Source organism: Pholis gunnellus, assembly GCF_910591455.1.
Source record: "Pholis gunnellus genome assembly, chromosome: 18".
Classification (NCBI taxonomy): domain Eukaryota; kingdom Metazoa; phylum Chordata; class Actinopteri; order Perciformes; family Pholidae; genus Pholis; species Pholis gunnellus.
The window spans coordinates 11,559,212-11,572,241 of NC_136545.1; the positions used below are offsets into that span (position 1 = coordinate 11,559,212).

Below are 13,030 nucleotides of genomic sequence, written 5' to 3' on the forward strand. Positions count from 1 at the left end.
GTGCAGTCTACCGGGGTAAATTAAGATTACTTACAACATGCTTGACATAATGAAAAGAGGCTAATGGATGTACAGAGGGCTAACGATCGCCTTGCATAGAACTCACTGTAACAATAAACTGGTCATGTTTATGTTGTTCTAACGCTCTAGACTTTAGAGTTATGAGCGTGCTCTCTTTTCCAGCACCAGACTACGTGTGCATTTACCCTCAGTTCGTAAATGTGAGCCTGCTTAACATAGAAAACAATATGCCTGCTAAACATCAACATGCTAGCATGTTTGCATGCTGACGCGAGCAGCTTAAAGCACAGCCTCACAGAGCTGCTAGCATGGCTGGAGAGTATTTTCCCAAAAGATGAATATATGCATTTAGCTAAAGTTTGCTAACATTAGCCACCATAAACTACTGGTCACAGACCAAGTAAGGCTGGAGCTAAGAAAACCACACATTTACAATGTATGGTCATTTATGTTATGTTGATTTTAAGGCCATAGTTAGTGGTTGTTTGCATTGCATTGAATCATAAGGTTTAAATAATAAACTGTATCTCTCTCCCCCCATATATGGATGGGACAAAATACCACAAATTACAAATCCAATGCTCATAACTTGTTATAGTTTACACAAATTTAGCAAGTGCAATGTTGGACTTTTGTCTATGTTATACATGCCACACACTCTTTGAAGGCTCAGTATGCTTTATTGCGCACCAGATACTGAATTTAGAGCAACATTAAAGGCGAAACAAACTCAAAATGCTCAACATAACAATAAATAAATAGGATGAGCCAAACCACTTGTGAATAACAGAGATAAAGTCTAGAGCCTCCCGGCTGTCTAAACACCAGCACACTGCAGTAAAACCTGCATCCACATTTCCCACTTCCTGTGAGGAACGTCCAGCAGGAGAGAAACTTCCCTGCACTCCTCCCCCTGGATGTAAGACTGATATTATTCACAAAATCCCGTGAAACACTGATGGGTGTCGGAGAACAGGAGGTCGTCTGCAAACTGTGTGAACTATTCTAAAATGCACTGCAGGATTCATAAAGTCTTTTATCCTTCACATGTAACATGAGCCGTTTTATAGATTTTTATGGCTGCCCGGACACCACAGATTTTTGAAACACAAACCTCCAGTTTAGTTTCGAGGCTGAGACATGTACACACACACATACACACGTGCATACAACACACTCCACAATCCCACAAGTTCACACACGCATACACTCGCACTATGTAACACCCATGACTCCGCTGGACGCAATACAATAAGCTATTGTAACCTCAAACCAAAGGTCTTGACGCCCATATGCTTTTGTCATTAGTCTCAATTATAACAGGTTATGAGGTCACCTGCTGATGTGTGTTAAGACATACATCCCTTGACTCTCTCTCAAGAACACACACACAAAAACACACACAATGAATGCCACAATAAGGTTCTGGCTATTTTGTTGCAGCCTACGATGCAAGTTGTATTAACTCACATGATCCTTTAACTATTTATTTTTGCTGGAAACTTCGATGCTCGGTATCTTTGGAGCTGTTCCTGCTTGCATGCACCAGACCACTGCTTGATTCCAAGCTTCCGATTTTTCACAATGGGCAAGAATTCTCCAATTCTTAACTTTTTTGGGGTGTTTTTATCCGTCTATTTCTCTCACTGTTATCACAGGCTGCTCGTGCGTCTCCTGCTCACCATCAATATCAGTCGAACCCAGAAAAGTCTGGCCCAGGTTTATCTCTCTCTCACACACACACATACACACACACACACAGCAACACGCACACACGCTCACACCACTCCCCCCACCCCTCCTGTGTATCCTCTCTCAGCCACCGGCTTCCTTGATGGGGAGAGAGGGGACTAGATGGACGGGAAGAGAGGAGACAGCGGGGATGTGACACAACAATGGCAGGAAGTGACTTCAGATCGATTCAGATTAGGTCAAACACACCAACACAGAATCACCAAGCTAACAAACATCCCCGGCGAACAGATAAACATGCAACACAAACAATGCCAAATAAATGTGGCAAGGCCACAAAAACCCTTTAAGGCAGCAGCGCCACTCATCATGTGGCACGGGGCTTTTCTTCTTCTTTTATTAGCAACAAATGACTGAAAACATTTTCTTTATTCTGTGAAGATATTTGTTGGCCCTCTGATTTACAATTTAATTGTGTTAAACATACACTGAGTAAATATCCTTAACTACTTGAGTCATATGTTACATTTTAAATGGTTTAACCACAAAGAGTTATTGTTGAAGTTATGAGGCACTGCTCAGTATTTTGAAATGTGCTGATTGATAATAAACCATGATCTGAGAGCTATTATAGGCATCAACTAACAGGCCTGGTTATTCATTCCTGTAAACTGAAATAGAATTTATTTTTTAGATCATATTTTTCCGGCTTATGAAGGCCTCTAGCTAAAACACTTATTGTTTGCACATAATAAATAAAAAGACCCTTTATTTGTGAGAGCCGGATTTTTGTCTCCATTGATCCTTGCTACTACCATGCGCCCGATATATGTTTTAAGATTTGGAGATTTGCACTGTTACGTCCATTAAATCATATTTAAAAGCACAAGCCAAAGAGAATTACGATTCGGCAAATAAACAAATAAAAACGTGCATTGAAACACAAAGACAAATCAAGAACCCTCCAAAAATAAAAGCAAGTTGTTTGCAGGAAGTTTGCAGAGTCAACAGTGGTTGCAGTTGGAGAGGGGGAAAAGGTGGTTCAGCAGTTCAGAGGTCACAACAAGGTCCCGAAAACAGAAAACCTGATAGGTCTGGTGGTTGTATAATGTGTAACCAGGAGCCTGCCCAACTTCAAACATACTGAAATCAAGTGGAAAGAAGCAAGAAGATTATCTGTAGTATTTTGGATCAGCTGCAAACAGGAGAAACTAGCAGCCTAACACCAAAGTACAGAGACTTGGAGCAATCCACGTTAGAGAATATAACTGAAAGTATGACTTTGTCCAAGTCTTTAAATGAAAGGAAGGCCTCATTGTGAATATAAAGAAACAGATTACCTTTACACGGACTTAAAGCTACAAGAGACAAAAGTTCACACAACGTTTAAGCCACCGAGCACTGCACATAACTTCACTGCATCTCTATCTATTGTATCGCAAAGCTCCAACTATAGACCATTTACACATATTTTAAGAAACATGTCTTACATTTCAGTGCTAGCACAATCAATGGCCTTAAGGCCTGCATCCAATTTTGCTACTTTTAAACAGAAAATGACCCTTTCCCAGGAACAATAACTTGGATGTGGATCTGAAGTATAGTAGCTATAAATAAGTCTTACGATGATTCATGATTCTGCCTGGACGTTAGTGTAAAGGAGATGAGGGGGATACCCAGCGTATCATTTCCCATTACGAATCACAAGCCAGTGTCAAAAACCCTGATGGATCTGAGATCATTAGAGGTGCACGGCCAGCTACTGTTAACCTGAGGAGAACCATAAAAGGACACACACATCCTGTCCACTGTCCTTTGTACGAGCATCTGTCTGACCCCCGACACCTTCCACTCGGACTCTGCTTCCTGTCACACACGTGCAGGTTCGCTACTTGAAACTTTTCATCAAAGCCTTTCCTCCCAAAAAACATGGAAAAGTCCCAAATAGGAGCACCAATGAGGTCTCAGTCCTCTGTTCACTCACATGTACAGGGTATACACAACATGATTTTATACTATTTCACCTATAGACACACACATTTATTGTGTTAGACAAAAATCACATCATGCATGCAAACACAAACAGCAGAAAAGGCATGGCAGCTGCATTCCAATATGACCATTCAGACTATTATCAACGGGTCACGGTTGCGTTTTTTGTTCTGTGCCCCTGACCTCTACCCCTTTTAATCCTTCTTTGGGCAGAGGGCACTATGGGGGATGGCAGACTGGGGATAAAGGTGCAGACCCTCAGGCCTCGTTACCAAAAAGCTTTGTCGGAGCTTTGCAGCTCATGAAGCCAGACTTTAATCTCCCAGACGCTTCACACATATGTTCTCATGAGATCTTCAACCTCACCCGCCCCCCCATAAACAGCTACAGTGTATAAACAGACATCACATGGGTGGGGTATCTGCTTACACACACGCATTCAGTGCATGAGCTTTGGAAATGGTTGTACAATCGAAAAATAGAAGTACGCAGTCGGAACGTTTTTGTACCAAAAAAGTAAAACACAAGCACAAAGATTCATTCTTGACTCCAGAATATTTGAACACAGAGTAATAGTACATGTAAACTTTTCATAGCTGTACCATGACAGGTAAATAACTGACCGACGCATGTATTTTAATCCACCAGCAAAGGTACAGCATAGATTAGAGAGGCAGATTCAGCATTTGCGCCATGAAGACCCTAGCAACACAGGGAATGTATCATTTGAGTTCACAGGAAGAGCAAACCTCTTCAGTCACTGCAATGAGACCGCTGCATTGCGGCAGCTGGGACTATGGTTAAATATTTTTGGGATGTACCATGTCTTTAGCTAGTCATAGTGGAGAGAGGACAGGGAAAGAGGGAGCGAGAGAGATACAATGAGGCGAGACCCCCTAAGCCACCGTGTCACCCCGAAGCTTGGTCAGTTTTTTCCTGCAATATAATGTCAATCGACAACTAACCATTAGCCCACCAAATGTGTGCAAGAGCACTTTCCTGGTAGATTACTTTGTAACGTGAACCTCGCAATCGTCGAGAGGGAAGATCTATGTCGCGACGACTTCCCAGAGTTTTAAAATCCTGTCTCAGAGTACAATAAACTGCTGAGTAGAGTTTTCTGCGTCAGACGAGTCTCAGAGCTCATAGACGTGGCGTATCATCACTCAAACTGGACCGCCTGGATCACATTTCATCCTGTCACCAGTACTAGTAGCAACGCGTCCACACCAACATGGCTGACCTATTTTCAGTAGCCACATCGACTGGGAGAAATGCAGCGAAACACGAGTACACACATTTCCTCAATCATGTGAGAGAGTGTACCATGATGTTCTTGTATACAACACTGCCCCAGCAAATGAGCTAGTGTACTACATAAGCTACAAATACTGCTCGGGTCACGTCTCCTCCTCCTCCTCTGCAGACCAGCCATAAAGCCAGTTTCCCATTACACCCTCTCTGGCACCAGCACAGGGAGAGACAGACAGGTGGAGGGGCCGGGTGGGGTCCGGTGGGGTGGGGTTGGATTGAGGTGAAGGGTGGGGTTGGGGGGGGGGGGGGGGGGGGGGGGGGTGACAAGCTAAACATTGTTTACAGACAGCGAAAGGCACAGAAGAGATGATGAGAGGAAACAGAAATATAAACGCGCTTTAATGACATGCATCCTCAGACAAGTGACACACCAAGTCTGTCGCAGAAATAGAAAAGGCGGGAACGTGACATGAGGACGATTAAAAATCCCAAACATCTCATCTGATTGCCGGGTGTGACAAATTAAAATATGCCATCAAGTGTATCCGCTCTACTTAAAATGATAAGAAGACCAAAAGAATTCCACTGACGATAGTAATGGATTTATATCCAAAGGGACATATCTCGTACTTAAATAAATAAAAAGTGTTGCGGTTTCACTGGTTTGGTATATTGAAATGTAGAGGAGAGCTCTGAGCTGTCATGTTCTTGGACTGCAGCCGAACCTTGTCGTCGAGGAAGAAGAAGAAGAAGGCCTATACACATGCAGAAGACTCCATTCAGAGACCAAAGGCGAATGGCTGGGCGAGGCGCTTCGGATGGTGCTGTGGGAATCAGCCCTATTTGAGATGCAAATTCCTCAAAGAGCTGAAAGAGCCGGAGAAACAGGTGTCCAAGGAAGTGTGCTGCTGCGTGGGTGAGGGAGGGCGGGCGGGTGTGAGGGCGCTGAATGATAACACAGGGTGTATTGAAGTCCTCCTGCTTGTTCAGGCCAATCAAGTGTGGCACTTCTCTTGTCTCCGTGCCTTTGTTTCATTGTAAATGAAGGCTAAAGAAGTGGAATTTGATGTCACAGTAAAATGGAAAAGCATGACAGATTTGCATAAGCTAAGAGTTTAAATTTTTATTGATTTCAATGCAATTTGGCATAAAACAGCTAGATACGAAAAGTAGATTTAAAATCAAGTAAGCAAACAGATCCATAATAAAGTCCTATATACCGAGGAAAACAGCAGGATGCGTTGCACATTTACAAGCCCGAGGCTTAAATAATGTTCTTTAATCTTTGTAGGTGCAATGATTAGGAATAAGACATTCCTTATGGATACAACATACAGCATTTTAGAAGCCAAACACATTCTGTATCCGACAGAAACCTGGAAAACTGAATCCCTGGATGAAGCTCAGTGGCACCATCTACATGACAGCATAGAAAGCTCTTTGTAGAAATGGAACTGCATGTTGGTTCAATGTGATATGTGTTCTTGCTACAGATTAGTACATCCTTTATCTAAATATTAAAAGCTTCAGAAGACATGGCTGATAAACAGTAGTTCCTAAAATAAACCCGTAGCATATACTTCAAAATCAACATATACCCACAACGTTATAACAGCAAATAATCAGAAGTAACTGCTAATAAAGGAATTTCCTGGACTTGGAGCTAAATGCTGATTGTTTCTAGTTTTTCAAACTATTTCTTCATTGAAACATCTCAGATACAATTAGTATCAACACATACTGTTTGGTTATTATCAAAGATTCATGGCTCCCTGACTTTTAATATTTTTGTCGCTCAATTGTATTTTTTTGATTAATAGTTAATAGTTTAATCTATTATCTACACAAAAATGTAGGGAAAATAATGTACGGTCATACATTTCAAATAGCAAAGAGACAAAGTGTTTCAGTTCATTTTTAGCTTGATTGCAAAAAAAACAAAAACAGCATTGTGTCAGCGTTCTTCAAAATGGCATTTTATCATTCCTCATTCAAAACTATAAATATAAACCCGATCCTCCCCAAATCCCGTACTGTATCACAGTATGATTGAACAGCTTGGACAAAATATATCGTAAAAATATGCGTTACAAATCTTTGGCTTAGTGGCACAAAAATGTCCCTTCATGTTCGTCCTTCATTGTGTCGGTTTTGTTTTTGCTCTCACGAGCGCTACTGCGGCTGTGAGGCGATCTCAGGGCGCCCTCAAGTGTTCAACCCCAGCAGAGACAAACTGCTGGACGCAGCACAAACAGTCAAAAGCGACCGTGCTCAACTGACACACTGATGAACTGTGCGTCTTAGTGCGAGTCTATCAAAGCAGGAAAAATACAAATCTCCGCACTGGCAACGTAGTGACTAACATATCGGCAAAGAGGAAGACTATAAAAAAAAAAAAAGGTAAAGTGCTCGAGAATAGACCTCATCAAGACAAAAATCAGACTTCATTTGTAACAAAAGGAAAGAATCTAAAGAGGTACATTTTAAATGTAAGAGGTAATTAGCAGCAGTAGCTGTTTACAGTGAGTTAGCAAGTGTATATCCCATCATTTATGAGCTCCATACACTTTGATGCAAAATCTCCACGACTGTAGTTAAAAGAAGAGTGAATAGAAACCTGCATACACTAAATGACACCAAAGAATGTGTTGAGTATTACAGTGACTGCTTAGTAATCGGAGCAATGGCATTTTTTCTGCCAGCTTTGATAATGTGATTACTGTTTTTCCTCGATAGCAAAAATAGCCTTTTTCTTAAAAACCTGCCAACCTCCGTCATGGAAAGGTTTGTCTTTCACTGTGATTGAAACCTGCGATGGGTAAGTTAGTAAAGGCTGTATAGAAAGGTTTGTGTTATTTAACGGGTGACACTTACTCTGCTACAGGTACGTGTCGTGCTCTACACTGCTCAGACTCTCTTTGGACTCTTGTATAGTCATGTGTTTGAGGAGAGGTGAGGGGTCACTGGGAGAAAGGTAAGGATTAACAGTCTCCTGTGGCGCTAGGATTGTTTTCTGTGTCTCCTCTTTACTCTTTCCATTCTCCTTTGCTACCGCTGCCCTCTTCCCGTCTGACTCCACAATGATGGTGGGCCTCTGTTTCAGGTCCTGTCGACTGGGCGGCTCGGCGGCCATGATGGCCTTCGCGCCGTGCATCCTGGGAGGGGACTTGCAGTGTAGATCTCCGTGAGTCTCCTTCCAGCGCCGCAGCTGAGCGTGGTGTTCCTTTTCAATGTCTTTCTCAGACACCACTATCTCAATGACCTGAAGCGTACGGGGAGAATGAGAGAGAATCACATGGAGAGTAATGCCTGGGTTTAGAAGTTGAAGTATTCCAGTACATTATAGTTTAACATGGCTGCTGTTACACAACCACAGGAGGGCAAAGTCAAAGAGAAAGACAACGTTTGCAGTCGGTACTGGGTCAAAACAATAAAGACTACAACCATGACAGGAGTATTACTGTACCTCGTGCACCAGGAAGGCTTCTTGCACATACTGTGGCTGTATGGCTCGGAGCAGCTCCATTGTTTCATAGAGACCTTGACAGGCCTTCAGTTTCTCTTGGGATCCCAACATGGATTTTAGGAGAACCAGGCCCACTCGAAAGAGGATTTTCACTCCTGAGAAGAGCGTCACATCAGATTACACTTACAGTATATCTTAATAGAGGGACCATCTGAGAGCCGCACATAACTGCTGTAGACCGATACATTTAGATGGATAACTGTGTGTGTTGGGTGCAACAATCTTGCAGTATGGTGAACTATTTCATATATATCGTCGTAGTCATTATCCCAAAACAAGAGACGACTTCCTGTATTCAACATTTGCCTTGCTGCTTTAAAAAGGGAATCAGGCCCTGGTTTTTACATGTACATTTAAACAGAAGGATAATATGCATATGACAGGGCCTGGAGGAAAATTAAATACTGTTATTGTGTATTTAACTCTGGTGTTTTACCTCTAAAAGGATCATTCATCATACAACCAAAAGAAGCTATATTTTTATCTCTGTGAAGCTGACTTGTGAGATCAGGGGAAACCACTTTGATATGATGTTTTTTTTTTCATGCGCCGTAAAATAACACATCAGTAACTGTTTAATGAGTGTAGTATCTCACCCTCACAAAGGAACATGTCCCAGACACGGAGCACCGAGGCCCACGGCAGAGTCCGAGAGAAGGCGCACATGAACCACTCGGTCATGTACAGGATGGGCTCCAGCTTGTGCTTCTTCAGGTGACGGTGGGCCGCAGGAGACACCCGCCGCAGCAGAGCGTACAGGATCTCCCCGTCCAGCTGGATCGCCTCCTGTGGAGACAGCATGGAGGAGCAGTCAGTGGAGGGAGGGGGAGAGAGAGAGACAGAGAGAAAGAGAGAGGCAACAGACACCTTTGTCTTTGCTTAATCTCATTTTCTGATGATCTCGTTCATGTTATTAAGTTAGCTAGCATATCAGTGTCAAGTTGGAGACACGCTGGCCTGAGAAATCTAACACCCCCACCAGCTACATATACAATGTAATGACTCTAAAAGCTGAAGTTGAGCGACTGTTTTATCTTTATAACTTCCGTTTGGCTGGTTAAACAGTCTGTGCTTTCAATCATTTTAAAACACGGAGGCAGAATCTACGTGGGCATTAAATCTTGGGCAGTCATAATCCTGGAAAATATAAATATGCAAAGATTCAGTACGATAATGTGGCAGAAATGCAGAAACCCAGTGTTCTTGGGCATTGCTGCTGTATTGTGAGAGTATTTTTGCTTACAACAGACAATAGGTTCCTTTTTTTAGCAATATTTATAGGGTTCAGATAGATAATTGACATGCTGAACACTGTTAATGTGTAATCCTGTTCCAGGCTGTACTCAGAAGTTCTTCTTATGATATCAAAGTCCTCTTTTCAAAATGATGCGACAGTGTGTCCGTCTGGACCCTTACCAGCCCTGTACTGTAGTATCCAGGAAGGTATTTCTCACAAATCTGGACAAGAACCCAGAATGCATCCTATGACAAAGAAAGGAAACAAGAGTAGGCTTTTATTCTGGTAAAACGTATTGTAGTATTGTTTAAGGTCTCATTCTTTAAGCTCTTTGCCCCGCTATTCCTCTTACCCGGTATTAACTGTCATTATGTATTAGGGGAAAAAAGGTCTAAAGTGTGTTTACCTCTGCTGGCATATGCATCAGGAGTACAGCAGCGATGGGAGCCTGAGCCTGACAGTAACCCTCTTCAGGGCGATGCAGAGTATAAGCCTTCAACACGCGGAGCAGGTCTTGCTGCCTGAACACATGAACATTATATTCAGAAACTATGTTCGGCCACATGAACACAACAATTTGGCCTCACGACAGGCCTTTGGATGACAGTGCTTACCCGTGACCTCCTCTCGCTGCAAACATTTCATGGAAGGGGAACTGTCGATGGAGGTCCCTCTCAATAATATCTACCCATTTAGGGTCTCCTGGCTGATTGTCCAGGACCTAAAAACACATCGTTTCGTCAGCCTTTCCACGATTATACCTGACAAGTTTTGAGAGAGTCCAGCCCCTCAACAGGAGTTTGGGTAAAAGGATTTCTGTTTAAAGTCGAATAACTTGATGTCAGCAGGGATCACAAACGTACGACTGACCTGGAATTTGCCCTGGTTTTGCTCCCTTCTCCCTTTGCCCCCAGTGAGGTAGAGCCAGGCCCGGCCACGCAGGGATGGAGGGATCCCCTTCTGACAGCGCTCCTTCACCTGTTATTCAACACATGCATAGTTACTCAAGAGCCTGCAGAAAGCAAGAGAAAGACAGTAGAGGGGAAAGGACCACAGACATTGGAAGACAGTACAACATGCAACTGATCAAAGATTACATTTAAAAAAACTGTCATGATAATGGAGTGATTAGAGGCTCTCCAGCTAAGTTTTTAACATGAATTTATATTGTTACGTCCATTTCAAAACGGCCGCCACAAGAACCATGTCCACGGAGGAACTTTACAAAGAGAGAGAGACGTGAACATTCAGTCAGATTTAATGTACAGCGCGTGAAACACACCTTCCTGTGTTTTTTGGCCATCCACTTGTCCCAGCTGTTGAGCATCTCCAGCCATTTTGCCTCCCGTTGCCTCAGCACCTCAGTGGGGATTTCTTCAGCACTGTGGAGATGGGGGACAATGTCACAGATAGACGCAAACGTATTCTTTTTTGTATACACATAGACAATGGCTGTGTCACTTCCCTGTACTTATGACAGGGGGATCCTGTCTTGAGAAGGGGGGGGGGGGGGGAACAGTGGCTCACCTCTTCCTTGTCCACACAGGAAACCTAACCTCGGTCGAAACACTTGCCATCGGCAGCGAAGGACAAGGAAAACAGGAAGCCGCGGGAGAACTTTCCCCTAGTTCAGTTCCCTACAACCTCCGACACTAAACCACATCAATGTCTCACTTCACTGCAGTCTAATGGAACATCGGAGCCGTCATATTGTTATGCACACAATTCAAACAAACTCAGCTGACTGGCATGCTTTTGCATAAAGAGACTTTTGCTAAAGAGACTTCACAAGTCTCAGTGACTTGGCTGATCTAATGAGTCTAAAGAACTACGATTAGGACCGTTTTCTTTATGACTTTAAATCAGAACACAACCACCAAATAAATGTCTTAGCTGAGCCTGAGCTGCCTGGTTTGCTCAGTTCTTCCAGTGTCACCATTTTGTCAAAAGCAACACAGATAAAGAGCACAGACTAGGCGTGTAGGTCCAAATGAGACGTACGTATTGTATTGCCATTTGGTACCCAAAAAAACAATCATTACTGGAAGCCAGTGAAGAGAGATCAGCACACACACGTAATGTGGTCTCTCTGTTCGGTGCCAGACGGAAGAGGAGACAGGACGTAGGAACAAAGGCTACAGACTCATTCATATGGCATTATACTGGTCTACGTTAGTGGTTCCCAATCTGGGGGCTCACAAGTTTATTGACAACATTGGAAATTGGAAAATAAAGATGATATGTTTATATTTTTATCTAACCTGTGGTAAGGCCACGAGGTCACGAGTAGACATAGAAATTCAGCTAAAAATTAGGCTAATAAACCAATTATTTACTTGAATAATCTATGTTTTGTTTTCCTGTTTGAAGTGTCACATTCTCCCAACAGTTAACTGACGACTTAGCCTCAGAGAGGAGGTTTCAACACAGAGAGAGATAATGTATCGTTGTTCACCTTTACCTGTCTTCACTTAGGTGCAAGAAGGAAACCAGTCAGTCTGTGGGATACATCAACGAACACAAGAACACGAACGAAGCTCCACTTACGACTGTCCGCGGTGCTGCTGGGCCCCTCCTGTGAACCCGTACTTGTCCACCTGTGTCTCCGTCTCTGGGTCGGATCCATACGAGCTGCCTCTCCCATCATCTGTCAGCTTTCCTTTACTGTCGCTCGAGGCAAGTCCATTGCCATGCCCAATTCTTGCCATTTAATCAACGCTTACCTCAGCAGTGTGTTCACATAACTCACTCTACCGACCACTCTTGGAAGCTGAGCTGACACTTTAAAGCTCCCCATTAAGACGCCCTCCTGTCACAGCTAGCTATGGTTGCTAGGAAGACTTAGCTTCCTTAGCTGCTAGCTCGCTAGTGCTAAACAAATCCACGTTGCGTTAGACAGCGCGAGCTAGATTCACGATACACCTGTTCACGTAATCAATGTCCAGGTCAGACAGAAATACAATTGGTCGAGAGCAAGTGCTGCCGTGTCGATAAACACGTAAATCAGTGCAGTGTCGGCTCGCTAGCTCTGAAGCTAACATGCTAGCATCACAGAGCTGTCAGCTGATGTTGAACAGAATCTGTGCCCTCAGCAGGTTAGCGGCTGGCTACAGGAAGAGGAGCTGGAAAAGACGAGTAAACACAACTTTCATCCATGGTGTCCTTTAACTCTTCACTGCCATCTACTGCTGAAAACCACACATTCAGGCTTAAATCCTGTTATTAAATAGCTTGTTGTGGTCTAACTTAAATGCCCTTTGATAGGTTTTTGAATGGTGGATGTTAGAGTAATTTGGCTTTATCCACAA

General features: G+C 43.2%; 1 protein-coding gene across 1 annotated transcript; it reads right to left on the bottom strand.

Annotated features, from left to right (window-relative positions):
- Nucleotides 1-6,117: 6,117 nt before the first annotated feature.
- On the bottom strand, nt 6,118-12,784 carry LOC306710796 (TBC1 domain family member 10A-like). The gene is made up of 9 exons (XM_079179488.1): nt 12,270-12,784; nt 11,005-11,104; nt 10,593-10,700; nt 10,337-10,443; nt 10,129-10,243; nt 9,902-9,967; nt 9,082-9,271; nt 8,426-8,580; nt 6,118-8,221 (listed from the first exon to the last, which is right to left on the bottom strand). Exons 1-9 carry the CDS (start codon nt 12,428-12,430, stop codon nt 7,838-7,840), a joined length of 1,386 nt encoding a protein of 461 aa, XP_079035614.1. The 5' UTR covers nt 12,431-12,784; the 3' UTR covers nt 6,118-7,837.
- Nucleotides 12,785-13,030: the final 246 nt, after the last annotated feature.

Excerpts from the sequence above, each read along its gene's own strand:
- LOC306710796 (XM_079179488.1), bottom strand. The coding sequence starts at position 12,430 with ATGGCAAGAATTGGGCATGGCAATGGACTTGCCTCGAGCGACAGTAAA. Across the intron at positions 10,244-10,336 it reads GCAGCGAGAGGAGGTCACGG|GCAGCAAGACCTGCTCCGCG; the intron begins GTAAGCACTGTC and ends TCATGTGTTCAG. Across the intron at positions 9,272-9,901 it reads GATACTACAGTACAGGGCTG|GAGGCGATCCAGCTGGACGG; the intron begins GTAAGGGTCCAG and ends CTGTCTCCACAG.